Raw genomic sequence first — 27,772 nt, forward strand, 5'->3', positions numbered from 1 at the left:
CTGCAGTCCATGGGGTCGCAAAGAGTTGGACATGACTGAGTGACTGAACTGAATGTGTATGTGTATATGTGTATATATATATATTTGGAAGGCTGAGAGGTGGTCCAAAGAGGCAATAACTGTGAAGGGTGAAATTAGAGGAAAAGACAGATGCCAACCATGAAGGAGAAAATGAGGAAGAGAGAGTAAAATGGTGATTTCACTTACTATCTGTTAGTGGAATGACTGAGTGGACAATGGCCTTGACTTGCCCCCACATGCTGTTACTTCTTGTGGCTTGGGTTCTTCATGAGGCTATGAGATGAAATGGCTTGTCTATTCATATGTCTATGTGTCTTTGTGAGCACAAGTATTTATTTACGTCCTCACATTGGCGGAAAGTGAAGGACATGGAAGGTGAGGAAGCACAGCTCTACATAGTTTCATATTTGTAATGTGTTTGTCACTCACAGGATTGCTATACTCTAGTAAGATCTAATTCCATTACTAGTATATTATCTGTTTCCTTTGATTAGTGGTGGCTGAGATTTGTTGTTCAAGTTCTAGACCTGGTGTAGCTGTCTTATTTGTTCATTACCTTTCTGTTAGGGAAAAGCAGCCTCTATACACATGTACTTTCAGCTCATTTATTGCTGCCTCTCACTTCCATGATTCAGAGGGGAGAGAAAGGGAGGACCTCGCCTTAGAAGGCAGAGCCCACGGTCTCCTTGGCAGTAGTCAGAGCAGGAATTAGTTATTCCAGCACTCAGGTCTCTTGGAATGCTGGGCTGTCCTCCTCCGAATGGGAGTCAGGCCTATGCGTCTCTCAGCAGGTCCTAGCGGTATAGTCATGAGGTTGACGGCATGGCTGGGGAGCAAGTTGCTCTTGAGATGAAAAAGAAGACTTTTCCTTTTGACAAGACCAACGGAGTCGCCTTGTGGTTCTTATCAGTCACCACCAGATGTGTCCAGCTGTTCCACTTTCTACTTCATCCCAGTCAAACATACTTAAAGTTCAAATCAACACTTACATCATCAAAACAAAAGTGTTTACAATGTTAAGCCTTAGGCTTTTAGTAACTTAAGTCATTTGTCTGGTGACAAAGTGAATGTCCTTCCATGGCATTAAGTCTGGGAAAATCTAGGCACAAGATGTATTTTCCTAGGCTTTCCTGAGACTACAGGGTTGAAAGTAACAGACTTAATCACTGACTGGCTAAGAAGGAAGCACCCTTAATCCCAGCCTCTTTTGTTCCTTTGTCTCGTGGATGCCTTATCTCACAGAAAAGCTCATCCATCCCAACTGGAATGACTCCAAAAGGCTGGATTTATTCAAGACTCTGCTACTGCTTTTGATGAGACACTGTGTGGGTGTTTTTGGTGGCTTGATGATTTATCATTCGTACTCACCAGTTGTGTCATTTCTTTGTCTTGTTCATATAATCCCTCATTAGGGCTAGTCTTTGGGCTTTTCCTGGCACTTTATTAGTTTGAGTATAACCCAGTCAACCATTTTCCCAACTTATGGTAGTTTGGAAATATTCAGTTAAAATGGCTTTAACGTGTCACAATTGATAAAATTCAAGACCACACTAGAGAGCAGGTTTCCTTCCAAAATCTCGGTTTGCTGTTAAAATGCTCTGTCCCAACAATTTTAATAGCAAGTTTGCATTTTCTGGAATTAATTGGTATATCTTTATATTTTCCATTGTTTGTCTTAGCGAATGATTTCAGTCCCTCATAGAATGATTAAATCTGGACGAGAAGGCTTATTTTAAAGTATACAGTACATGCAGCAGTAGAGAACTGTCATAGAAGACAAAAAGGTTCACCCAGGAGGGTGAAAACACAGTAATTGTGTTCAGGAGTCCTCAGAGGTGTTTTTTTTATTGGAGTATAATTGCTTTACAGTGTTGTTAGTTTCTGCTGTGCTCACGCTTAGTCACTCAGTCATGTCTGACTCTTTGTGACCCATAGATTGTAGCCCACCAGGCTCCTCTGCCCATGGGGTTTTCCAGGAAAGAATACTAGAGTGGCTTGCCATTTCCTTCTCTAGGGGATCTTCCAACTCAGGGATTGAACCTGTGTCTCCTGCATTGACACGTGGATTCTTCACCACTGAGCCACCTGGGAAGCCAGTTTATGCTGTTCAATGAAGTGAATCATATATAAATATGTGTGTGTGTGTATATATATCCCCTCGGGGTGGGGGGTGGGAGGGAGATTCTCAGATCTTGACTCATGTCGTTGATGAAATTATAAGATTTTCATATATTGTTATTGGTGAAGGAAATGGCAACCCACTCCAATATTCTTGCCTGGGAAGTCGGAGGGACAGCCCTAATACAGTCCGTGGGGTTGCTGAAGAGTCAGACACGACTTAGGGACTAAATTGTTATTCTTACTGTTCTCAAGGACTAGTGATTATGGTTTAACGGCTTCCCTGGTGGCTCAGATGGTAAAGCGTTTGTCTGCAATGTAGGAGACCCGGGTTTGATCCCTGGGTTGGGAAGATCCCCTGGAGAAGGGAATGGCAGCCCACTCCAGTATTCTTGCCTGGAAAATCCCATGGACGGCCGAGCCTGGTAGGCTACCTTCCATAGGGTCGCAGAGAGTCAGACGCGACTGAGCGAGACCTCCTCCAATTATGGTACACATTATATATTATATTATAGTAAATATTATGTTTAATATATATTATATAATATACCTAACATAAATTATATTAATTTAATATATTAAATAGTATATTTATAAATACATACTTATTTGGCTGCACTGGATCTTAGTTGAGGCATGTGGGATCTTTACTTGAGACATGTGGGATCTTTACTTCAGGCGCACGGAGTCTAGTTTCCTGACCAGGGATCTAACCCGGACCCCTGCACTGGGAACTCGGAGTCTTAGCCACTGGACCACCAAGGAAGTCCTGGTAGCTGTACTTTTTGAATACTTTGATAAACTCCATCAGTGATGGCCTGTATGTCCTTATCCTCTTGACTAGACAGACAGGATCCCCTTTCTGCTGGAGGTCAGCGATTAGTTCTTTATGTGCCATGACTACAGTTTTGCAGGAAAAAATTAGCCTGGCATGGCATTTTTATGCCCCTTTCCAAGTTTAACTGGTTTCTTATTCCTTCGCTCTTAGTTGACTTTTAAAAGTCCGTTTTTAATTTCCTTATCCTTACTTTGTTTCTTTGCAGGATGACACCCCTTTCTTCACAGAATGTGATGATACATCATGGCCAGACCCAGGAATACGTGCTCAAGCCCACGTACTTCACAGCCCAGAAGGTGATTTCTGGAGAGCAGTCCACTGAAGGTTCGTTCCCTTTACGATTCGGGCAGGATCATATGGCAGCACCTTTTCAGTGTGAGTATGTCCTATGAGTCATCTTTCTAAGTTTCAGCGTCACGGTTTGGAAACACTTTGCTCTGGGTAGATGGCTTTAATGTGTCACAGAAGATAAAATTCAGGAATTGTTTTTTGAAAAACCCATGCTGGTTGCTAAAACCATCAGACAGCAAGACAGTTGCCTTCTTCAGAGGAAAGGCAGAAAACTCTGGAGTGACCCACCTGTAAATCTGTTTCTGCAAGGTGGTTCCATTTCCATAATATGCTGGCTCTAATTTTCTGTACAGTTGTGCGGCTGACATGTTTACATTGATAAAATATTTTCCTTGGTGAGTTAGCCAGGATTTGTTCCTTGTGAGATGTCTGCAGTGTCCTGAGTTACTCCGAGGTTCACCTACAGTGAGTGTGTTTATGTTAGGAGGGCCACGTGTTTGTTACAGCGATTAGACGGTGTGGCAGGTTCTACCGAGTCTGTGAAGAGCTAGTGCATCAGTGGCCAGCGTGGTTAATATCTCACTGTGGGGGAAGTTCAGGAACAAGCCCTGGCGCAAAGGGTGGGGAATGGATGATTTGTGGTTTAGGTATTACAGAGTGTCTGCTGGCAGCATCTGGAGAAAATGTTCTTCAGTGAGGCGGCAGACCGTTCAAAGGGAAGAGTTGGATGCTCGCGCCTTCCAGCAGCTTCCTGCTCTGTCTCATGTTGACGGATGGCCTGCGCCATAAGTAATGAAAGAGAATGCCAGTTGTGAGGTTGAGAAGGACTGTCTTTCACCACCTAGGGTAGTGTGGAGAGCTGAGAGAATTCTTACTACTGTTTGGCTCTTCAGAAGACTGTGTTTCTACAGACTTGACTCCCAAGGCCCACCCCCACCTCCCAGAATTGGTCAGTTAACAAAAAGAGTGGCTAATATAAGGTGTGTACATTACACTTTTCATCTTTTGAGAAAATTATGCTCTTGAGTTGACCCCGGGGCAATGGTTTGAGGTGATTTATTGGGATGATGAGGGAAGAATGGAGAAATTGTATAGATCATCTCCTTGCCCTTTAGGCAAGATAACTTCCAAGTTATATTTGCAAAACAATAGATGTATCCATCTTGTTTTTAAAGATCCTTTGATATCAGTGCTTGATAACTTGTTCTGTAGAGGTCTTCCTGAGTATATAATACTTTTCTAATCTCAAACTAAAAAATCAAAAAGAGCTACAACTTACTTTCTTGGAGCTTTAGGTAGATTGTATTTTGTAGAGGCTCTCCAAATTAGAATGTAATGGGAAGAGGTTTTGAAAGCTTACTATCAAACTGATTAAAGAATTCTGCATTTCACGAAGGTGTCAAGAAAATATGCTTTGAAAGAAAAAAAAAAGAAAGAAAATATGCTTTGAGAATCTCTGATATTAAGACTGGAGACTAGACTGTGGTTTGGGTTGGTTATCGATTACTACTGAAATGAAAATCACACTGTGTGTGTATATATATGTGTGTGTGTGCGCGCATGTGTTTGTATGTATTTAAACTCTCAAACTTTTGTTGAACTGTGTTTGGGGAGATGAAATTACATTTTAGGAGAATGTTGGAGATGAAATTACATTTCAGGAGAATGTGAACTATCCATAAATGTCCCACTGATCATGTTTTTAAATGTAGTTTCTCCATAGTGGGGAGCTAGTTAAGTAATTTAGACTGATCATGATCACTCTCTCAAACCTATCAAAAGTTGGTGTTTAAAAAGAGGCCAAGAAACTAAACCAAAGAGGTAGGTATATAGGAAGGGCCATGTGATAGATGTGGCTGTTTTAGGTGGAGACCAGAGCACTACTGGGAGCTGGAGGGCTAATCAGAGTTTTAAAAACAGATAACTTGGCAGGACTGTTAAGGACACTAAAATACCAAACTTGAGTGAGAACAACAGTGGGGAGATTAAAACTAGAATCCAAGAGGTAAAAGTTGTATCAGTGGAAGGACCTAAAGGTGTTATTGCCCTCCATCCAGCTGTACCGTAGGTATATGGTTTGCCCCCCAGGCAAGAGGCAGAAATGTTTAATCACTGCTCTTTAGTCTTTATAAAAGGGATCCAGTGCAAACAGATTAGCTTATTATGCTGAAGAATTTGAAGGTCCAACAGAGAGTAGATAATTCTGACTCTGGAAAAACAGAAGGTGATACAATCAGGGGGACAGGCTGTATCTTGGGATGAAAATGAGGGGTTAGAGTGTCATAATAATCCACTGCTAGTGCTTTTGAGAAGCAGAGAGGACTAGAGAAAACACTAAGAACAAGAACAAATGTTTCCCCCTTTAAATGGGATATATATATACACATATTTTTAAAAGGTAGCCTACAGTAACTGGTTACCACTTGGTATGATATTGATAGTTTATATACAAATGTTCATAGCAGCATTATTCATAATAGCCAAAGAGTGTGAACATTGCCAGAATGTTCCTCAGCTGATAGTGGACAAGCAAATGTACTATATCCTACAATTGGTTGTTCAGCCATTAAAAGGAATGTGACACATGCCACAACAGTTGTTCAATAAGGATGTGAACCTAGAGCTCTAAGCACTGAGTAACTTAATCAGCTTATCATAGGAGGAGGCAGCAACCCTGCAAGAGCAAGTGAATAAAGATTTGCTGTTGCCCTTTGTGAGGGAGAAGGGAGTTGGTCAAAATAGCAGGGAAATGTTGAGGAGGTATGTGATCAGTTTAGTAAGGCAAGATGTGTTTTAAGTGTTCAGTGTAGCACTCACCAGGTAGAACAGCCTAGGTCGGGAAACACAGACTGTCAAGTTGCTAGGGGCAATCAATACTTCACTGGAATCTTTTAAGGTTTTGATGATATAACTCACCATCCCTCTCCAGTGTCTGCATGTTGCTTTTCCTATTTTGATCTAATTCATTTACCAGTTTTCTGTGTTACTTCCTCATAACTTTCCTTCCTGGGTTGAGTGTTCTCTGGTTACTGGATATCTCTAGTGATAAATTAATAATAGTGCTTCTCTTTATTCGTTGGTCTTAATAGAGCTTAATTTGCATGAGTATCATCTAGAGCAGAAGTCGGCAGACTTTTTCTTGAAGGGCCTGATAATATTTTAGGCATTGGGAGCTAATACGCAAATTGAGGATGTTGTATATAAGTACCTGGGCTTCCTTGGTGGTTCAATGGTAAAGAATCCGTCTTCCAAAGTAGGAGATGTGGGTTCCATCCCTGGATTGGGAAGATTCCCTAAGGAAGGATATGGCAACCCACCCTAGTATTCTTGCCTGGGAGATCCCATGGACAGAGGAACCTGGCGGGCTACATTCCATGGAGTCACAAAAGAGTCAAACACAACACAGAGTGACTAAACAACAACAATATAGGTACTTATGTAACTATTTAAAATGTAGACATTTAAAACATAAAAATTCTTAGCTGGTAGGTTTGTTTAATTTTAAAGTCAGGTAGCTGGCTGGATTTGGCCCACGGGCTGTAGTTTGCCAACTGCCATGGGGAATGACCATTTATGGGTAGAGAGTTTCTTTTGGGGTGATGGAAATGTTCTGGAATTAAATGGTTATGATGGTTGCACAAACTGTGAATATGGTAAACCCATGTTATGTTAAAAATAACATGAAAAGTTTTAGTTATTTGCAAGTAAATAAATAATTAAAAAAGCTTCCAGAAATGGAGGCCACTGGTTCTCTGAGAAGTGCTAAGAATGGTGTTGGGTAGAGAAGGTCTGCTTTTACCCATACTTTCTTTGGTAATTTGTAGGACAGATTTGACTGTGTAAACCAAATTCTGTTGTGGTTGGTTTAGTAGAATTCATATTTTTAGTCTAGAGGGAGGAAAGTTGAAATGACATGATGATAACATTTAAAGATGATTTTATAAAAACAGTTCAGATTATCTTAGTATCTGTTGCTGCTAAGTCGCGTCAGTTATGTCTGACCCTGTGTGACCCCATAGATGTCAGCCCACCAGGCTCCCCTGTCTCTGGGATTCTCCAGGCAAGAACACTGGAGTGGGTTGCCATTTCCTTCTCCAATGAGTGAAAGTGAAAAGTGAAAGTGAAGTCGCTTAGTTGTGTCCGATTCTTAGCGACCCAATGGACTGCAGCCTACCAGGCTCCTCCATCCACAGAATTTTCCAGGCAAGAGTACTGGAGTGGGGTGCCATTGCATTCTCTATCTTAGTATCTACTGAAGTGCAAACCCAAATATCTCACACTTAAAGAGATTAGTTTGATATAAAGTACTAGAAAAAGACCTTGAGGGTATTAAATATATCACCCCAGACCATCTGCTGTTGTGCTTTAAAAAAAAAAACCACCATGGGATGCTTAATAATATTGAAACCAGAAAATAATATTTATATTATGGTTAATGGTGGAAGGACATTTTTTTAAATCTCAGGGTTAATAATGGAGAGCTTCCTAGGTAGAATGTGGAGTTACTTATAAATAAGAGTGCTTTACGATGAGCAGAAATATCCTTTTAGCTGGAATAGTTCCCTAGACTATTAATTTGCAAATTATACAAAGAGTCCTTGAGATGGGAAATTGGGGAATCTCTGATTTAAATATTTACCTTCTCAACTTTTTTCCCTTCTTACCTCAGTTTGATATTTGGAAATTTTTAGAAATGTAGAGTTTTCTAATCAGGTTTCTCATTGTTTATTCCAGTTATTTTCCTGTCAGGATGCTCTTAGCTTTTAAAAAGGTTAATTATATTTTAAAGCTGTCTATTGAAATTTTACTTCAAATTCAACAAAATCAAAATCTTAAATTTCTGTTAAGGCAAACACCATCTTTCTATATACTGTCTAAAGTTTTTAAAATTGATACAAATCAGACTCTTAAAAAAGTTATTAATACCAGGTTATCTCCTAATGTGTTGAGGGACGTGAGTGAGTGATTATTGGCATTGCAAACGTGATACTGTTCAATTGTAAAACGTTCAGGGAAGCCCACTTTTAATTTTTACTTAAATTGTTAAACATAACCTTTCTGCCTAGGTAAGCAGTGTTAGTGATGCAGAAAGTATACATCAGCCCCATTAGTCCGCCTCTGACAGAAGAAAACCGTATCCTGCCTGCACTGGGACCCCAGGAAACACTTTAGCTCTGGATCTGTGGTCTGTGCTGACCCCTCCCAGGCTTTGCAACAAGCCAGTCAGCCCAGCTTCTGTCCTCGTCAGTCATGGGCTGGCTGGAATTCCTGGCTACCCGTTTTGAAGACGGGGCAGCCCCCCGCAGCAGGTCTGAGAGGGAGGCAGAGTCCAGTGGGCCACTTTGCTGCCCAGGTCCCTGCAGCCCAGTTCTTGCCAGACTGCCATCCGTGTTCCCATACCGTGAACCGCACAGCCCCTTTGGGCACATGGCCTCCTCTTTTAGCAAAACTGTGGTTGAAAGTGCTAGCACTAGCTGTCAGGCTACGTTCACACTACCACCAAGAAGCATGAGACTTGAAAGTATCTCAGGATTTGGTGACAAGTGTTGTATCTCCCCTGGAGAAAAAGTTCCTGTGTCTGCAGTGAAGATTTTCTGTGGCTGCAGACTGATAGAGCGAAGATGTTACCATTAAAATTGCGTCTTCCCGGTTGTCCTGAGAGAAGAGAGTAGTTCTGCAGAAGGTTAGAGGAGAACATCCAAGAATTTTGCTTTAGCAAAACAAGTCTGAAGTTTAAAGGATAGGCAGGCAGTATTTGGCCTGGACGGTTGTGCTTGCGCCAGCCATTTCAAGACAGTGGCAGGAATATTCATTAAAGGCTCTGGATGCCCAGTGCCAATTGCAGAATCTTCACAGGGAGGGAGTCGGTGGTGAAGTTCGGAGCGCCCACTGTAGATGGAAGTTGGCTTTAGAGTGAGGAAGACCCAATTCATCCTCCATGCACTGGGCCTTTGCAAAAAGGGGGAGAGACCATGGAGTGGCAGCTAGATGAAGGCGAATGTAGACATAATAAATACAGATGAGAAGCGCTGGAAGCAGATTCTTAAGTGCAGGATGAATTAGCAGTGTGGGAGACCTCTAGAGGGGGAGCAGTTTGACAATGTGAGTGAAGAGAAGAGTCTGGTCCTGAGAACCACCCTCACCTCATCTGGGTGTTGAAGTTTAGGATACGAACAATAAGAAGATCATCCTAGTGGATGGATGGGAAGATCTCCCTGGTGAAGGGAGAAAAGAGAAGGAGAAATCAAGTGTGCTGGCAGTCCCAGGTCTCTGAGATGCCCTCTCTGATAGATCCTGATTGGATGGGAGCCCCACCAGGGTAAAGCTTTGCAGATGGACAAAGTGGGCACTTTGGAGAGAGGAGAATCCTGTAGATACACATTCTTCAGTGCTTGGAAGTCCTAATCTCCTGGAAACCAGCTTTAGCGTGTCATGTGCAGCTTCGTGTCTCGAGGGAATAGCCCCATCCCAGTCCAGCCAGAGCTAAGTGACAGTGGAAGTTGTTCCAGCCAGAAATGACCTCACATGAAGCTGACTAGCTTGCATGAAGCAAACTAACAAGCAATTTAGCACTTAAAAAGGATATTAAGATACCTACTGCCTTGAAGAAGAAGGAATGATGGTGAAACTCTGTGCTTTTTCCCTTGTAAAATCAACAAGTTCCTGAAGCTACTTGGTCACCCACATAGTCTGAGTGGGAATCGAGAACCTTGAGCCAGTTTCCCAGCCATGTGGCGGTGTGGATCTTAGCACTGAGATGGCCAGAAGAAAATCACCCAGTCTTCAGTAATCCTGGTAATATCCTTGTTGGCCTGAAAGCCTAGACAGCAAAGCATCAGCACACTGGGTATAAAAAGTGCTTGAGAAAGCAGGCAGGTGCATGTGAGTGAACACCAGGGTTTGCTGAGTTGATGTCCTTAAGAATTCAGACTCCATTAAAGGGAAGTAGTTGTAGAAGTAGTTTCATGTGTGGTCTTGCTGTGGCCACTGTGTCTCAGTTGAGGGGTGAGGGTGCGTGGTTTGTTTCATCCAGGGGTTGTTTGGTCACATCTCAGTCCAGAAGGCATGTGAACATGAACTTCTTGCCGCCTGATTACTCACGCGCAGTTTAAGATAGCAGGCGGTGGTAGACACAGATTGATTATAAACACTGCCAAGAGGCTTATCCAGCAATATGAAAACAGTGGAGGAAAACCTAGAGTGAGAGGATTATGTAACTTAAATTCCCCAGTGGGTAGTGTTCCGTGCCAGAGAGAGAGGCTCTTTAATCCCAAAAGGCCCAAGATTTCATAACAAATAAACCAATCCAAGGATATTTCTGGGTGTTGAGACTGAGTTCAAGATATTGAGAAACACTGTGTGGCTCCAGAATATTCTGTGACCAAATTGTGATATTTCTAAGGAAAAATAAGACACAGGAATTTACGGTTTGCCTGAGGCAAACTACAAAGCAGCATTTTGGGAGGAGAAAAATTGCATCTGAAAAAAGCTGGTGCCTACTCAGCCTTAGGATTTATTTACCAGAAACCTAGGGCTTGCCTTGATTTTTCTTCTAAATGGGAAAATAATCTGCTATAGAGTTAATCATCATTAGAGTTGAATGATACTTTTGATACAAGAATACTGTTCATGAGATGTCATATTAATAAAAGCAATTAAAGTAGAATGCTTTGTTTTCTTGTGGGTCAGTCTCCTTATAGAAAGGTCCTCTTAGCTTTGAAATAGTGGCCTTGTGTTGAATCTGTACCCACTTTGTGGAGGTAAAGACCTCAGGACCTTTTTGCGTGTGTTTTTATATGACATTTGTTCAAGAAGTTTTTGCGTTGTAATTTTCTGTGATTTTAGTTGCACATTAACTTTCAGTCTTGACTTAGTATTAGCCTCTTGTGAAATTGAAATGTACCTAAGCTAAAAGCCAGCTGCCCCTTTTCTCCCTTGCTCCTCTCATGCAAAAGTAGAAGTTAATACATGGCTGAAGGAGGAGGAAAACCCTTTTCTCTGAGAGGGAACTGTGATTATATGAGTAATTCTCTGGCAGGTAAGCTTTCAATGATGAAGTGTGTGTGTGTGTATGTGTGTGTGCATACACAAACACACACGTATATTTGATCAAATATGTAAATATATACTATTTAAACATTTACTTTTTGGAGCTTCTTACATCATCTATATAGCAAGTATCCATTAAAAAAATATTTCTTATAGCCCTAACTGTGCTTCACACGTTTCTCCCAAGGTCCCTGGTGGGTCAGTCAGTAAAGAATCTGCCTGCAATGCAGGAGACCCAGGTTCAATCCCTGAGTCAGGATGATCCCCTGGAGAAGGGAATGGCTGCCTGCGTTAGTATTCTTACCTGGAGAATCCCATGGACAGAGGAGCCTGGCGAGCAACAGTCCATGGGGTCACAAATAGTTGGACACAACTGAGCAACTGTCACTTTTCACTTTTCAAGTGTCCATTAAAAAAAAAAAAAATTCTTGTAGCCCTATCTGTGTTTCACAAGTTTCTCTCAAGGTACTGGTTTAACTAAATGAAAACATCTTAAGTAGGCAGTGGTTGGTCTTGGGAAAAACATCATAGTTACTTAAAAAAAATCCCTGTATCCTAGAAACAGATTTGGAAAGCTTTGCTGAAAGCAAGCAAGCACGCTAACGTCCACAGGAATGGTGAGAGGGTGTTGGTCGTGGTTCTGGTCGATGGCCACTGGGCTTCTTGTGTGGGATTGAGCCACGTCCCTTACTGACGCCCGGAACCACATGCAGTAGACAGCTGCCGCTGCTTGTTTTAACGATCACCATTTAACAGCTACAGGTGCATCTCATGATCACAGCCGCCTGCCTCAGAGCCAGCAGAAACCAGAGGGCTTCCTCCCACGTGTTCAGCTGACATTCCACAGCAGGCTGCTGAAGGGGCCTGTGCCTTGGTTTTCAGCGTTACAGAGTAGTCTTCCCCTACACAAAAGCTTTTAATTTTATCTTCTCCCTTTGTGATTCAGTTAGGTAGATATTTTCTTGCCCTGAGACTTTTTTCCCCTTTGTTTTTGTTTGACTGTAAAGATTTAATGAAAATGGAGAACTGTTTAAGTGTGCTTTGGTTTGTTTTTATAGTGTGAGAAGGAGGTGCATATATTTCTGTTAATGATCTCCTGACCTTTTAAACTTTTTTTTCCATGACATTTTATTCATCCTAGAATGAATAAAAATACACATCTTATTTATTTCTTATATTCTTGAGTCCTCCCTCTTGCTGTAGCTTCCCAGTGGGTCTAGTGGACCTTCCCACCCCCTGACTTTAGTCTTGGCCTTGTGACTTGCTTTGACTGATGGAGTGTGGGTAAAACGGTAGGGAGCCAGTGAGGGGTCTGGTGTGGTTCCACTCTTTGTTAATGAGAAAGACATGTATCTGGTCTGCTGATGCACTATCTCCTTTAATGTCTACCTCTTAACATAGGTGACCTTATCAGAAGGGCAGAAGACTTAATTTCTGAAATAATCTGGATAAGTCTTTTAGTCCAGCAGAGTAGACAATACTGTTTTAATCAGATAGGATATATATAGTTGAACAAAACCTATTATGGGTGACTTCATTTTCTTGCCAGAGTGGATTAGAAAACTGAAAGGTGTTTAAGTCACGAAAAGTGGTCTGAGCTGATGAGCTGCCTTAGAAGGTATCTTGGCTGAAGGAATGATATTGAGGAAATGAATCAGAATCTCTCTTAAGGTATATGTAAGTTAGAGCTAAGCAGTACACATTTGTGACAAAAGTGTAACACTGCATAGAAGCAGAAGCAGCCAGAGAGAAACTTTTCGTCACATTAATGTTGGGTGGAAGCAGTTCATGAGCCTTTCCTGAAAAGGACTGGGGACATGGCAGCATATAATGGGGTGCTGGAAGTATTGTGGGTTCTCACTGTCAGTACAGTTACTGAGATATGCCTAGTCTCCATGAGTGCTGGCTGTTCTGGATCTTCTTGGGGCTTATCCTCCTTACTGCTGCACACACAGCTTTACTTACCATTCCATCACTTGAGATGATGTGCACCTCTCACAGTGGGCTTCCCTGGAGGCTCAGATGGGAAAGAATCTGCCTGCAATGCTGGAGACCCAGGTTCAGTCCCTGGTTCAGGAAGATCTCTTGGAGGAGGGAATGGCAACCCACTCCAGTATTCTTGCCTGGAGAATTCCATGGACAGAGAAGCCTGGTGTGCTGTGGTCCATGGGGTTGCAAAGAGTTGGACACTACTGAATGACTAACACATACACACACACACACACACTGCATTGTGGGCAGAGACTGTAGCTAACACATGTCCTGTTTGTATCCTTCCCTCTTAACACTGCATGTCTTGACATCTCTGAGCATCAGATGTTGCATTTTACAGAAGGAAACACCAGTCGATTTATATTTCTTCCCTCTATTTTCTAGCTCTTTTTTTCTGTCCACCCCCTTACTTCTAAGAAAACTTGGGGTGGGTCGGCAATGGACAGAGAAGTAGATGAGTCAGTTCCATCATTTCCTCGCGACTATTGAAACATGTAAAGAATTGTTCTGCCTGGCCTGGTTTCAGTAAGACCTGCTGTTTTACCACATTTATGTCTGAGCAGCCATTAGGATTTTTGGTTTCAGGATTCTTGCTCATATGGAATGGAGAATGTCCAGTTTACAGTTCGTTAGTGAGTATGAGTAGGAACACTTTCCGTAAGACTTCCGAAACCCCATTATACCTTTTATTCATTCATCACTGTTTTTGGTATGGGTTTTCAGGCAACCACGGTGCTAGGTGGGGAGAGTGTATAAATTCATATCAGACGCACCCTGCCATGTCTTGAACCTGGAAATACAGCAAAATTAGATGCCTTTTTAAAAAGGAGTTTTAAAAATACTCTTAGTGGAGAAAGTGATTCATAATGTTTCTTGTCAGGGATCCCAGTTTCCAAACCACACCTTAATATACCTCAGGAACATAAAAAATATATTTAAAAAACCTGCTCTTGGCATTGTAAGTTATATTCATGTCTCTGAAGGTCAGCTAATTAGGAAATTTGGACATAGGCTCATTTGTCTTCCCCAAAGACAATATGTGGATTGCATCCTTGTCTTTCTCCTTACCTATTTAGCATTTACTACTTGCCATCCACTGTACTGTGTTTCATATGCATTCATTCAGTGTATTACATTGTATCAGTAGCATTCATACATTATTTGACTATTTAAACCATCACCTTACACATTACACATGTATTTGTCAGAAACCAAAAGTATAGTGAGTTGAAAATTGTCAAAACAAATAGTGTTCATTGACAAGATTGCCACTTTAGCTCTTTGTGTAAGTTACTTTTGTTTTTGTTGTTCAGTTGCCCAGTCACGCCTGACTTTGCTATCTTATGGACTGCAGCCGCCAGGCATCCCTGTCCATCACCATCTCCCAGAGTTTGCCCAAGTTCATGTCCATTGCACTGTGATGCCATCCAGTCATCTCATACTCTGACACCCTCTTCTCCTTCTGCCCTCAGTGTTTCCCAGAATCAGGGACTTTTCCAATGAGTCAGCTATTCAAATCAGATGAGCAAAATACTGGAGCTTTAGCTTCAGCATCAGTCCTTCCAATGAGTATTCAGTATTTCCTTTAAGATTGACTGCTTTGATCTCCTTGCTGTCCAAGGGACTCTCAGGAGTCTTCAGCACCACAGCTTGAAGGCATCAATTCATTGGTGCTCTGCCTTCTTTAGGTCCAGCTCTCACAACCGTACGTGACCACTGGGAAGACCACAGCCTTGACTATACGGACTTTTGTCGGCAGAGTGATGTCTGTGCTTTCAACACACTGTCTAGGTTTGTCATACTTTCCTACCAAGAAGCAATCGTCTTCTGATTTCATGGCTGCAGTCACCATCCGTAGGGATTTTAGAGCCAAAGAAGAAGAAAACTGTCATTGCTTCCACCTTTTCCCCTTCTGTTTGCTGTGAACTAATGGGCCGGATGCTATGATCTTAGTTTTTTTTTTTTTAAATGTTTAGTTTTAAACCAGCTTTGTCACTCTCCTACTTCACCCACTTCAAGAGATTCTTTTAGTTCCTCTTCGCTTTCTGCCATTAGAGTGGTATCATCTGCATACCTGAGGGGGTTGATGTTTCTCCCATCTGTCTTGATTCCAGCTTGTAACTCATCCAGCCTGGCATTTTTCATGATGTGCTCTGCGTATAAGTTAAATAAACAGGATGACAACAGACAGCCCTGTCATACTCCTTTCTCAATCCTGAACCAGTTGTCCCGTACAGGGTTCTAACTGTTGCTTCTTGACCTGCATACAGGTTTCTCAGGAGACAATTAAAAAGGTCTGGTATTCCCATCTCTTTAAGAACTTTCCATAGTTTGTTATGATCCACATAGCCAAAAGCTTTAGCATAGTCGATGAAACAGGTAGATAGATGTTTTTTTCTGGAATCCCCTTGCTTTCTCTACGGTCCCAGCAAGTGTTGGCAATTTGATCTCTGGTTCCTCTGTCTTTTCTAAACCCAACTTGGACATCCAGAAGTTCTTGGTTCACATAATGCTGAAGCCTAGCATATGACTTTACTAGCATGGGAGATGAGGTCAATTGTCTGATGGTTTGAACATTCTTTAATACTGTCCTTCCTGGGAATTGGGATGCGGATTGACCTTGTCCAGTCCTGTGGGGTCTGGGGTCTTCCAGATTTGTTGATGTATTGAGTGCAAGACTTTGATGGCATCGTTTTTCAGAGTTTTCAGTAGCTCTGCTGGAATTCCATCACATCCGCTAGCTTTATTGTCAACAGTGCTTCCTAAGGCCCACTTAACTTCACATTCCAGAATGTCTGGCTCTGGGTGACTGACCACATGATTGTGGTTATCTAGTTCATTAAGATCTATTTTGTACAGTTCTTCCATGTATCTCCATCTCTTCTTGATCTCTTCTGCTTCTTCTAGGTCTCTATGATTTCTGTCCTTTATTGTACCCATCTTTGGGTGGAATGTTCCCTTGATGTTTCCAGTTTTCCTGAAGAGATCTCTAGTCTTTCCCTTTCTGTTTTTTTCCTCTATTTTTATGCACGGCTCATTGAAGAAGGCCTTCTTGTCTCTCCTTGCTATTCTTTGGAACTCTGCATTTAGTTTGGTGTACCTTTCCCTTTCTCCCTTGCTTCTGGCCTCTCTTCTTTCCTCAGCTATTTGTAAAGCCTCCTCAGACAGCTACTTTTCCTTCCTGCGTTTTGTTTTCTTTGGGACGGTTTTGTTCACTGCCTCCTATAAGTTTTACAGACCTCCATCCATAGTTCTTCAGGCACACTATTTACTAGAACTAATCCCTTGAATCTATTTGTCACCTCCACTGCATATTCATAGGGGATTTGATTTAAGTCATACCTGGCTGGCATGTTTGGATGTGAGAGTTGGACTATAAAGAAAGTTGAGCACCAAAGAACTGATGCTTTTGAACTGTGGTGTTGGGGAAGACTCTTAAGAGTCCCTTGGATTGCAAGGAGATCCAACCAGTCCATCCTAAAGGAGATCAGTCCTGGGTGTTCACTGGAAGGACTAATACTGAAGCTGAAACTCCAATACTTTGGCCACCTGATGCGAAGAGCTGACTCATTTGAAAAGACCCTGATGCTGGGAAAGATTGAGGGCAGGAGGAGAAGGGGATGACAGAGAATGAGATGGTTGGATGGCATCACCAACTCAATGGACATGGGTTTGGGTGGACTCCAGGAGTTGGTGATGGACAGGGAGGCCTGGCGTGCTGCGGTTCATGGGGTCGCAAAGAGTTGGACACAACTGAGTTACTGAACTGAACTGACTGGCCTAGTGGTTTCCCCTGATTTCTTTAGTTTAAGCCTGAATATTGCTATGAGAAGTTGATGATCTGAGCCACAGTTAGCTCCAGGTCTTGTTTTTGCTGACTGTATATAGTTTCTCCATCTTTGACTACAAAGAATGTAATCAATTTGATTTTGGTATTGACCATTTGGTAATGTCCATGTCACCTCTTGTGTTGTTGAAAAAGGGTGTTTGTTATGACCAGTGTATTCTCTCGGCAGAATTCAGTTAGCCTACGTTACTTTTAGGGGAGTCCAAAGTCAAAATTTAACTATATTAAAAAATTTTCAACTTTATTATATGTAGGACTTTACTGTTGATGACACTTTTAAGAAATTACCTGGGGATTTTTCTGGTGGGCTGGTGGTTAAGATTTCACCTTCCAGTGCACAGGGAGGGGGTTGGATCCCTGTTCAGGGACCTAAGATCCCATATGCTTCTTGGTCAAAAAACCAAAAACCACAACATAAACCAGAAACAATATTGTGACAGATTCAGTAAAGACTTTACAAAAATTATTTAAATATAGAGCTCCTGTCTGTGTTTTAAAATTAACTTTTGGCTCTGTTCTGTCTTTGTTGCTCTGCATGGCTTTTCTCCAGGTGTGATGCATGGGGTTCTCATTGCAGAGGCTTCTCGTTGTGGAGGAGAGCGCATGCCGTAGGCGTGTGGGCTCCAGTAGCTGTGGTGTGCAAGCTTCATAGTTGTGGTGCATGGGCTTAGTTGCTTATGGCATGTGGAATCTGCCCGGGCCAGGGATCGAACCCGTGTTCCCTGCATTGGCAGCCGGATTCTTAACCACTGGACCACCAGGGAAGTCCTGGCAGGAATTTTTTTTTAATAAAAATAGTCCATATGCAAAATAAACCTTTCTAATCAGTGGGTTCCTACTGCTGTTCGAGATCCATTTTGATACCTCTCAGACAAAGTGAAGTAGTCAGATCTTACCTGCAAATTGTGTAGCGAGCAAAGTTGATAGTAGAATTTTACTTTTTTGTAGAGTGTTAGTAATCATTATGATCCTGAAAGCAAACATTTCGAGATGAAAATTTCCCATGTTTACAAGCTCTTGGGTGTTTTGCTTTATAATATATAATATCATGGGGAAAGTGTTGTTGGTCATTTGAGTTTTCCCACTAAAAGCTGACCACATGTAATGATAACCTCTTGAATTTGCGTATTTAATAGCTTATGAATCATATCCATACAAATTATTTCACATGGCCTCCGCCACAACCTTGTGTGGTAGATGGGTTGAATGGCATTATTGTGCATGTCTTTTTTCCTACTCTTGTTTGAAATATTTGGAGGGTGAAGCTAGCGAGGGGTTTCACTGTGTCCTATCTTGCTGAACCTCTGTTAATTTCTTGGTCAAATAAAAATTTTAACACTTATTCCGTAAGACTATTGTAAAATTGAGCTGAGAGGAAGGGCATGACACTGAACATATTGCCAAATACATTGTTTGTGCTCCATTCTATGTTAATTTCCCTCCTTCATCCTGTCCTTCCCTTATGTGCTCCATCTTGACTTTTCTCATTCATTCCAACCTTTCCAAGTACTTAATGTCATGTGATTTTCATAGTACTGCTCATTAAAAGTATAGGAGAAGCATTGGGATTTTGAGGAAAGAATGGCGCTTGCACTGAACCCAGTTTCTATCATTTCCTAACAAAATGACTTCAGTCAAATTTCTGATGAATGTCTTTGTAGTTTCCTAGTCTATGAAATGGCTGTGAGTTTGTTACTTACATGGTTGTGGTGTGTATGTGAACTTTGTAGCTTAGAAAGTGCTCAATACGTTTCATGCTGACAAAGGTCCATACAATCAAAGCTGTGGTTTTTCCAGTGTCAGTATGGATGTGAGAGTTGAACCATAAAGAAGGCTGAGTGCCGAAGAATGGATGCTTTTGAACTGTGGTGTTGAAGACTCTTGAGAGTCCCTTGGACTGCAAGGAGATCAAACCAGTCAGTCCTAAAAGAAATGAACCCTGAATATTCATTGGAAGGACTTATGCTGGAGCTCCAGCACTTTGGCCACCTGACGTGAAGAGCCAACTCATTAGAAAAGACCCTGATGCTGGGAAAGATTGAAGGCAGGAGGAGAAGGGGGCGGCAGAGGATGAGATGGTTGGATGGCATCACCGACTCAATGCACAGCGGTTTGAGCAAGCTCTGGGAGATGGTGGACAGTGAAGCCTGGTGTGCTGCAATTCATGGGGTCGCAAAAGAGTCAGACAGGACTGAACAACTGAACAACATGTTTCTTGAGTTCATCAATCATGCAGTCAGTGCTCTGTACATTTAGAAAGGTCCATACATATTGTTTCTATGTTCTCAGATCTATGCAAAAGGAAAAGAAGAGAAGAAGAAGGTAGGGGTGTGTGTGTGTGTGTGTTTACATTATCTATTGCTGGGTAACAGATCATTCCCAACCTTAGTGGTTTAAAGCTACAAACGTTATCTTACGGTTTCTGTGGGTTAGGAATTGAGAATCAACTTAGCCGATTGGTTCTGGCTCAAGTCCTTCTCTAGGGGAAATGCAGCAGTCACCTGAAGGCTTGTCTGAGGCCGGAAGATGTGCTGTCAGGATTGCTCAATCACACGGGGATTGGCAGGAGGCTTATTTTTTGTCACACAGGCCTCTCTAAAGACTCCTCGAGTATTCTCACAGCCTGGGAGCTGGCTTCCCTCAGAATGAGTGATCCAAGAAAGAGAGCAAGACAGAAGCCGCAGTGCAGTGCCTTTTAGGAGCTGATTTCTGAAGTCACACACTATCTCTTCTGCTTTATTCTGTTCTTTAGACATGAGTTGCTCAGACCAGTCCAGGCTCAAGGGGAGAGGAGTTGGACATCATCTCTTGAAGAAAGACATAAAAAGAATTTGCAGACACATTTTAAAAGCATCCATGTTCAACGGGAGAGGCATTATCTTGATGAGAGTCAAAAGGGAAAAGTTGAAAATGAGTAACCTAAAAAGAATTAGCTGACAGCTGAAAAACTTATGATGTGTAGTTACACATCAGTAATTCATTTTTTATTGGCAACTAATCAGTTTTCAATTTTATTTATCACATGATACTAGAGCATAGTTAGATATAATATGAAGACTTTGAGAAAAGGGATATTTAGGCTGAAATCTTGCCTAATGATGAGATATATTGAATTTGGCAGTAATCCTTTGGGGAGAGTAGCTGGGGCCATTTGATGGAGTCATTTAAAAACTGAGCCAGAGAGAAATTTGTGCTGGGGAAAGAAGAAATGACAGAATTGGTGTTCTGCAAGCTTGAATATCCCTGATTCTATAGTTCTAAATTACTTGAGAGATTTTAAAAATGCCAGTTTTCTTCTATATAACTAATTTTTTCAATAGTTTTTTTCTTTCAGTTGAATCTATCAAATTTTGGAGGAGTTTTGATAGTTAACAAAAATATTCATATGTTCAACTTCCTCAGTACTTCTCAAATGGCTTCCTAATATATAATATTTATTTGCAGTGGGTTCTCATTACCTCCATAAAAGCGTTGCGATCTATCAGAGGCACACCAAGGTGTCTACTCCTGGCCTGGCAACTCCAGTGATTCAGAACGCCTGTCCAGGATACAATAGGTTTTGACTTCCTTCTCTGCCTTGTCTTTTGGCTTTTTCTTTCAAGCAAATTTAGCTTTTGTCAAGTGTAGCGGGTCGTTTTCTTCTTTTGTGTCTGCCTTTAATATAAGAGGGAAATTTCCAAGTGCCTTATGGAACTAAGAGAACCTTGATGGCATTCAACTCCGCTAATGTCTTGTGACTTCCAGGTATTAGTTACTTGAGTAAAAGTCACTTCTCTGCCCTTTCCATTGTCTTTCTTCCCCTGTCTTCCCAGCCTGAGTTCATTTCCTTCCCCTGCATTCTTTCCCCTGTCACTCCCCTCTTGCCCCGTACTCTTTCCCGTTCCCAAAAAGGGAGAATCACCAGGTGGGACATATGTTAAAAATAGCAAAGGAGGATGAGAATAAAAACTGTTTTCTTTGGCTTGATTGTGGCCAAGGAAGGTTGGAGGGGAGAAACATACATAAATAGAAGTATGTGCAAAGAGCCAAGAAAAAGTCGAAGGTTGGAATGTTTGGTTGTCCCTAGTTTGGTGAGAATCATGCATGGGAGTGAAAGAATGAAGGCTGGACAGAAAGGAGGAAAGGTTTTCTGGGGGCGCGGAGGGGAGAGGAAGTTGCGTGAGAAGGAAGCAGGTGTGTGAGTGAGGATGGTGGGACAGTCCTTCCTGCCTGCCTGATGTCTTGGCTATATGTGGTTGCTGAAGCTGAGGTAGATCAAATGTGGATGGGAAGGAGTCTTCATTTCCTTTGAAGGAGTTTGATTTTGTTGGGAATATATATTTTTTTAACAATTGCATAGACTATGTGGAATCCTAATTCTCCAAGTAGATAGTAGAGACCATTGGAGATTCTCATGAGGAATGGCCCCCACTTGATCAGGCTTGTGAACAAGCCGTGAAATTTGTTCCTTGGTAAACATGAAACCCAGTAGATATGTATCCTTTTAGTCAGACTTGGTTCTCATGTGCAAAACAAGCAGATGTTATTTATGGAAATGGTGAGTGATAGACCGATAACAAATGCCCTCATTGACTTCTCTTTGGAAAAACAACAAATGTGGGGATAAATAAAACCTGATTCTGTTCTAAAATTAAGGGACAGAAAATTTGAATCATGTAAAGCGTGTCTAGCCCCCTGCTTCTGTAAGGAACCCACACAAACTAGCCAGATCGAATGAGTGCTAGGGATGGAAGACAGGTAAGTGTTTACTGCCCTGAAGCTTGTTCTTTTGATTCAGGAACAGTGGAAAAAGTCCTGTTAAGCCTCTTCCACTGCCCTGGTCAGTGTGGAATCTAGAGTTGTGCTGCTGTGAAGACTGACATAGGCTGTTTGAGAGAAGTGGAGACTTTTCACATGAAAAAGTGCATCTCTTCAGTGGTATTTATCTCTCAGGAGATAAACTCTTGAACATCTTGAACCACGAAGCCAAAGAACTAAAAATCCCTAGGCAAACTCATGTAACCCTCACTAAGGATGGTTGCCATGATTGTCAGGATTCTAGATCCAGGCAGAGAATTGCACCGTCAGTTCAGGATTGAGAAAGTGGGTCTACTGTGCTCCTCCCAGTATTCTTAGTACTTTTAAAGTTACAAACTTAAGTCTTGTGTTTCTTCACCTCTGCATCACTGTATCTCAAAAACCACAGTTCATTCTGGAGGGGCTGGTTCTCTGGTATTAAGGTTTAGGAGCAGAGGAGAGATTCCCACATGTTCTACATAGGGTTTTTCAAGTCATGTTGAAGAAAGCACCATGGAACGATGGCCTGCTGCAGTTGTAGGACCCCAGAAATGAGGAGGATACCCCATGAAGGATGGCTGGTCAGTTGCTTGAATCCCCTCAGGGTCTATGATGTTAAAGAAACATTTTACTGAAAAGATCAGAAAAGGAAAATATCAGAGAGCCATTGGTTTGCTTTGCTAGTTCTCTACTTTAATTACCAACTATATTTTCTTTTCCCAAATATGCTTGGTAAGAGTCTGCTGGGTGAGTAAACTACTTGTTGGGTAAAAGTGAGCCTCTTTGACTATAAAATATATTATACCTTCAAACATACTGGATTTTGTCCCAGGGATGAAAATAGGACCTTTTATTGTATTTCTAGAGAAGAGAACCTAGGTTTGTTATTTAAGAAGGGAAAACTCCAAGGAGAAAAAGGAAAGCTTATTAAAACAATCCCGAAGACTCAAGGTGCGCCTTTTAAATTCTTGCTGGGGATAGTGAAGACTGGCTGGCAAGGCAAGATTGAAGTTGAGAAAATGTACGATTCTAAGTGAAAGTCTTGGTTCTTAAATCTCAAGTCAAGCTAAAACAAAGCTTAAATGAGTGAAATGGGGAATGAGACCCAACTCCTAAAATAAATGGAAATTTGGGATGAAATCTACCATCTTTATTGCTGGACCTCTGCTTAGTTCCTCTGCCAGTCTGCCTGAACTGCGAACCAAAGTGTATTTCTCTTTCTGGGTGGATTTTATGGCTTAATGGCAATTCACATCAGTCTTGAAGAATCTGAGTAGAAGTGTTTTTAATTTCCTAGTTGTTCTTAGCCTAACAAAGAGAATGAATGCTAAGTAAATCAGAAATATATTAAAAAACTAAACTCCTTAGACATCATCTTAAATTTTATTTATAAAATTAGTGGAAATTTCCATTATGTGTCATTTTGGTTTTTGCATAATATGTTGTGAAATTTTGGGAGCAAGTAATTGTCTGTTTTTCTTTTGAAAAAGTTCTTGAGAAATTTCTATTTCCTGTTTGTTCAGTTATTCGGTCATTGGCATGTTTAATTGAAATTTTTTACTTTATGTCATTGACCATTTTTTGGTAACATTTTAATGATTTTGGGGAAAAATTTTTTGTAATTATTGCAGGGTTTCCTGAGTAACAACTGTGCTTTCCCTTAATCTGAAACTTTTATGACTAAAATATTTTTCTCTGACAAATATAGCATTAAATAAATGTTTTGAGGCTAAAGGTTTCATAGAAGTTTCTTTATTTTTTTAAAAAAATTACTGACAATTATCCCTTAGATAAATATTATTTCCTTAGTTCTCTGTCAGTGAAGTTTATTCATTTGATATTTCTTGAGCATTTCTTGAACATGAAACACATGTTCAGTATTTAGTAGTGACCAGACACATTCCCGCCCTCATGGAGTCTGTGTTTTTAATGACAGTAGTGAAATACCAAATCTATAAAGTGTCTTTAGAATAAACAGGAAATGGAAAATGGGGCACAGAAAGAATCAGTAATGTGCAGTTTTATGCCAGGTAGTTGGGAAAAATCTTCTGGTCATGTGATGTTCTGGAGCAGTCTTGAAGGGGAGGAAGACACTGTGTATCTCTGGGGAAGCATATTCTAGACAGAGGGAATAAGAAGTTCCCTGAGACGGGAATATGCACAGTATTTGAAGAATAGCATGGAGGCCAGAGTGAGAGGACTGGGAACAGGGCTGAGAGACATGGTTGGGGTGTGGGGGCGCTCACAGCTTGTGGAGAGCCCAGTAGGCCCTTGTGAGGTCTTTTGACTTGTATTCTGAACGAGATGGGAGGTCACTGAAGGGAAGAGTGCCATGATCTGACTGCCGTACATTTAAGGATGCTCTGAATGCTATCAGGGTAAAAGCTGTAGGAAGGCAGAGCTGGAAGCAGGAAGTCAAGCTGGGAGACATGAAGTAATCCAGACAGAAGATGGTCGTGAATTGCACCAAAGTGTTTGCCATGAAGGTGATGAGAAATCATCCCCCCCGGACATAGAGCTACCTTGCATGTTGTATTGCATCTCACATAACGAAAAAGGACCAAGAACAGATTTACCATTTTCAGAGATAGGGGAAGACTTGAAGAGGAACAGATTAGATTGTGGGTACAGGAAAGAACCAGAGCTTAATTTTGAATGTTTGCTTGGGATAACCACTAGACTTTAGACACCTACCTGGCAGAGTCCCAGAAGCAGCTGTACAGTTGGGTACTTGGATATACACATAAACACACACATCTCCAGTACCTGTATACACATATACAAGATTGAGGGGTCCAGGCTAGAGCTAAACATTCTCTATCCAGAAATCTGTATAAGGCATCTAAATCCATGAGGTAGGATGATAGCATCTGGCAAGTCGATACAGAAAGGAAAGGACTACAGAGATTGAGCTCTGGAGCCTTCCCCTGAACAGAATCAGCGAGGTAGGAGAGAACCATAAGAGGACAGGATAACCTAGAAGCCAAGTAAAGAAAGTGTATCATGAACCAGAGTGGTTCTGTGTCAAACAGGCTGGAAGTTTGACTCATAAGGAGCCGGAGGATTTACCGTTGGATTTGGAGGCCAGTGGCGACCTTCACTGGAGCAGCTTTGAAGTGTTGAAAGCAAGAGCTTGGCTCTGGCAGGTTCAAGAGAGAATGGGAGGGGAGGTGGTGGCGGCAACCAGCAGAGCCTCTCTTCAGGGGGCTTTGTCTGTAAGGAGAGCTGGGAAATAAAGCGGTACCTGCAGGGGAGTGGAATGGGGATGTTGAGAGGAGAGGTGCTCTTGACGGATGGGACGTGGTATGGCAGGTGTGCCTGCTAACGGGAACAAACAGGGAGGAAGTCTTTGGGCAAGAGGGGAAGGGGATCCATTGCTTTAATGGAGAGTTGGTCTTAGGGAGGACCACTTCCTTTATTGGGAGAAAGGCAGGATAACTGTCGATCCTGGTAAGTTGGTAACTTAGCTTTGTAGCTTCTCCTTTCTCCATGAAATAATAAGTGAAGTCACACTTGAGCACAGCTAGTTAATTAGCTGCAGCATTTCTGCCCAACGAATATTTTGGGGACTGTATGTACATTTTTAAACATGGCATATGTTTAGTACCTGCTTTATGAGAAATAAGCCATTCTTCAAGAAACTCAGAATATATCCAGAAATGTATTCTTAAATGATTTAATATACTTGTTTCCTTTGCCTCTTTCTATATCTATCTTCTTATATGTATAAAAATGTAAGGAAATCATAGAGGGCTCTGTAAGAGGTGAGGAACTGATAGAGTTTCCTTCAGTGACTATTAAGGGAGCATTGAAAGGAGGGAGCACAGATGTTTTAGTTTATATCACCAGCGTAGCAACTATATCTCCCTACCTCTTCATTCAGTTAGTTCTCTGTGGAAGACCTCCAAGAGATGGTGCTGGACTGTAACCCTAGATTCTCATCTGAGAAAGTGCCCACAGCAGAACTAGTTACCTCTGTTTCCCTCTTGAAGAATTTTCCATGACTGGGGCAACCTGATGAAGTAATAGATTTGATACTGATTTCTGTTTACATAGCACCTTTCTTGAGAACAGAGGACTCTATTGGCATTATTTTAATAGTCCAGGAGGAGTTAAGCAAGGCCAGGGAGCTGAACAATCAAGTCCTGTTATTCTAAGCATTATTTAATGTGTTTATGATTTGTCCTTCAAAGAAGCCTCGGCCTGGGGGCAGGCAGTGGGTTGCAAAGCTGGAGAATGAGCTGTTCACTTTGTTTCTCTCCCACGTGACCCGGGTATTGAGTCGGCTCCTCAGTCTCTTTAAATAGGCCCCCACCCCCCAGGCAGGATGGTACCTTTTACCCACGGAGACGATGTTGCTGATGCTAGTTGGCCCCTCTTGTTGACGTTGGATGAGTGCTGAGTCACACATTCTGGTTGGATGCGAGGAGAGACTTTGTTCATGACCTCTGATGTGAGTCTTGAACTTGTTATATTTATTTCTTTGGCTGCCTTTTGCTTTTGGTCACATCCTAGTTTCATGACTGAAAGATGGCAGCTGTGCTTTTTTCTAGACTGAAGTCCGTTTGTCAACTACAGTGTTCGCATTTTTAAGTTTTGCTCTGTTGTTAGGATTGGGAAGCAGAAATGAAAGGTCTTTGTATTGGGGAGGGTATCGGCCTCGCTTCCACCCCATCTGTCTTTCAGTCTGAATGTCTGTGGTTTGTTTTAACCCATGTGCCAGCACCTCCTCTTGGTGGTGTGAATGCACCCAGGGTCTGGCAGAAGCTGTAAACGGGATGTGGATTCTCTAGTGTCTTGATTGACTGACTCGAAGACTCAGTGGAGGCGCTATGTTGCTTTGGGCAATCTGTTTGTAGCCAAGGACTCTAAAACCCAAAGTTTGAAAGCGCCTGGTAAAGATTTCTGGGACTGATTTACCTATGAGGATCTACAAATTACATGTTTTTCTTAGAGGGACTGAGCATGAAAGCTGTGCCAACAGTTGCCCTATTAACTTCTGACTGGGCTGACTTCGGCTTCAGAGATTTGAAATACTTCAATCAGCCAATGGGTGCAGCTAGGGATGATCTTCTTCCACTGATTTGAACCATGGGCTTCGCTTTCATCACTGGTAAACCCAGTGGTGGACCAGAGAGACCTGTGAGCCCCTGATCTTTGTGGGGTTGTTTAGCCTTTGAGTCACTTTGTTTATTCCACATTTATTGGGTTACTTACTTTATTCCCTTGTGGCTCAGCTGGTAAAGAATCTGCCTGCAATGCAGGAGATGTGGGTTCTATCCCTGGGCTGGGAAGATCCCCTGGAGAAGGGAAAGGCTACCCACTCCAGTATTCTGGCCTGCAGAATTCCATGGACTCATAGTCCATGGGGTCGCAAAGAGTTGGACACAACTGAGTGACTTTCACTTTCCCTTTCACACGGTCCTTGGGTATTAATTTATTCAAGGCATTTGAGGGAGATGACTCTTAAAGACCAAGTGAATTCCCACTGAACTCTTGAGAGATGAGTAAATTCAGCTCATCACATGCCAAGAATTTCAAACTCAGTACTGTATCATGGTTGTGTGTACTATAAAACTTACTCTTCACATAATACCCTAGATATGATGAACTGATTTTAAAGGAGTGGAAATGATTTGAAAAGAGTGAACATAGGTAAGACTATTTCCTAATGCATTTAATGTCTACAGAGATCCTCTCAGAGCTCTGGATGACAAATGTCAAACAGTTGAGTTTTTCAGTATTGATTTTGAGATTGATGTGGAAAACTAAAACTAATTATAATGAAGAAATATTATAAATGCTTTCTGTAGACACAGGAGGATCCACTGAGAATACAA

At 41.7% G+C, this 27,772-nt stretch overlaps 1 protein-coding gene across 6 annotated transcripts in view; it reads left to right on the plus strand.

Annotated features, from left to right (window-relative positions):
• LTBP1 (latent transforming growth factor beta binding protein 1) overlaps nucleotides 1–27,772 on the plus strand; it is a 434,653-nt gene that overhangs the window by 144,125 nt on the left and 262,756 nt on the right. For 5 of the 6 annotated variants that reach the window (XM_070476676.1, XM_070476671.1, XM_070476685.1 and 2 more), the window contains exon 4: nucleotides 3,183–3,352. In XM_070476676.1, coding sequence (XP_070332777.1) covers nucleotides 3,183–3,352 — 170 coding nt within the window. The remainder of the gene's footprint in view (nucleotides 1–3,182; nucleotides 3,353–27,772) is intronic. The other variant, XM_070476680.1, reaches the window with a different exon arrangement.

The sequence above is a fragment of the Odocoileus virginianus genome, chromosome 2, assembly GCF_023699985.2.
Source record: "Odocoileus virginianus isolate 20LAN1187 ecotype Illinois chromosome 2, Ovbor_1.2, whole genome shotgun sequence".
NCBI lineage: Eukaryota > Metazoa > Chordata > Mammalia > Artiodactyla > Cervidae > Odocoileus > Odocoileus virginianus.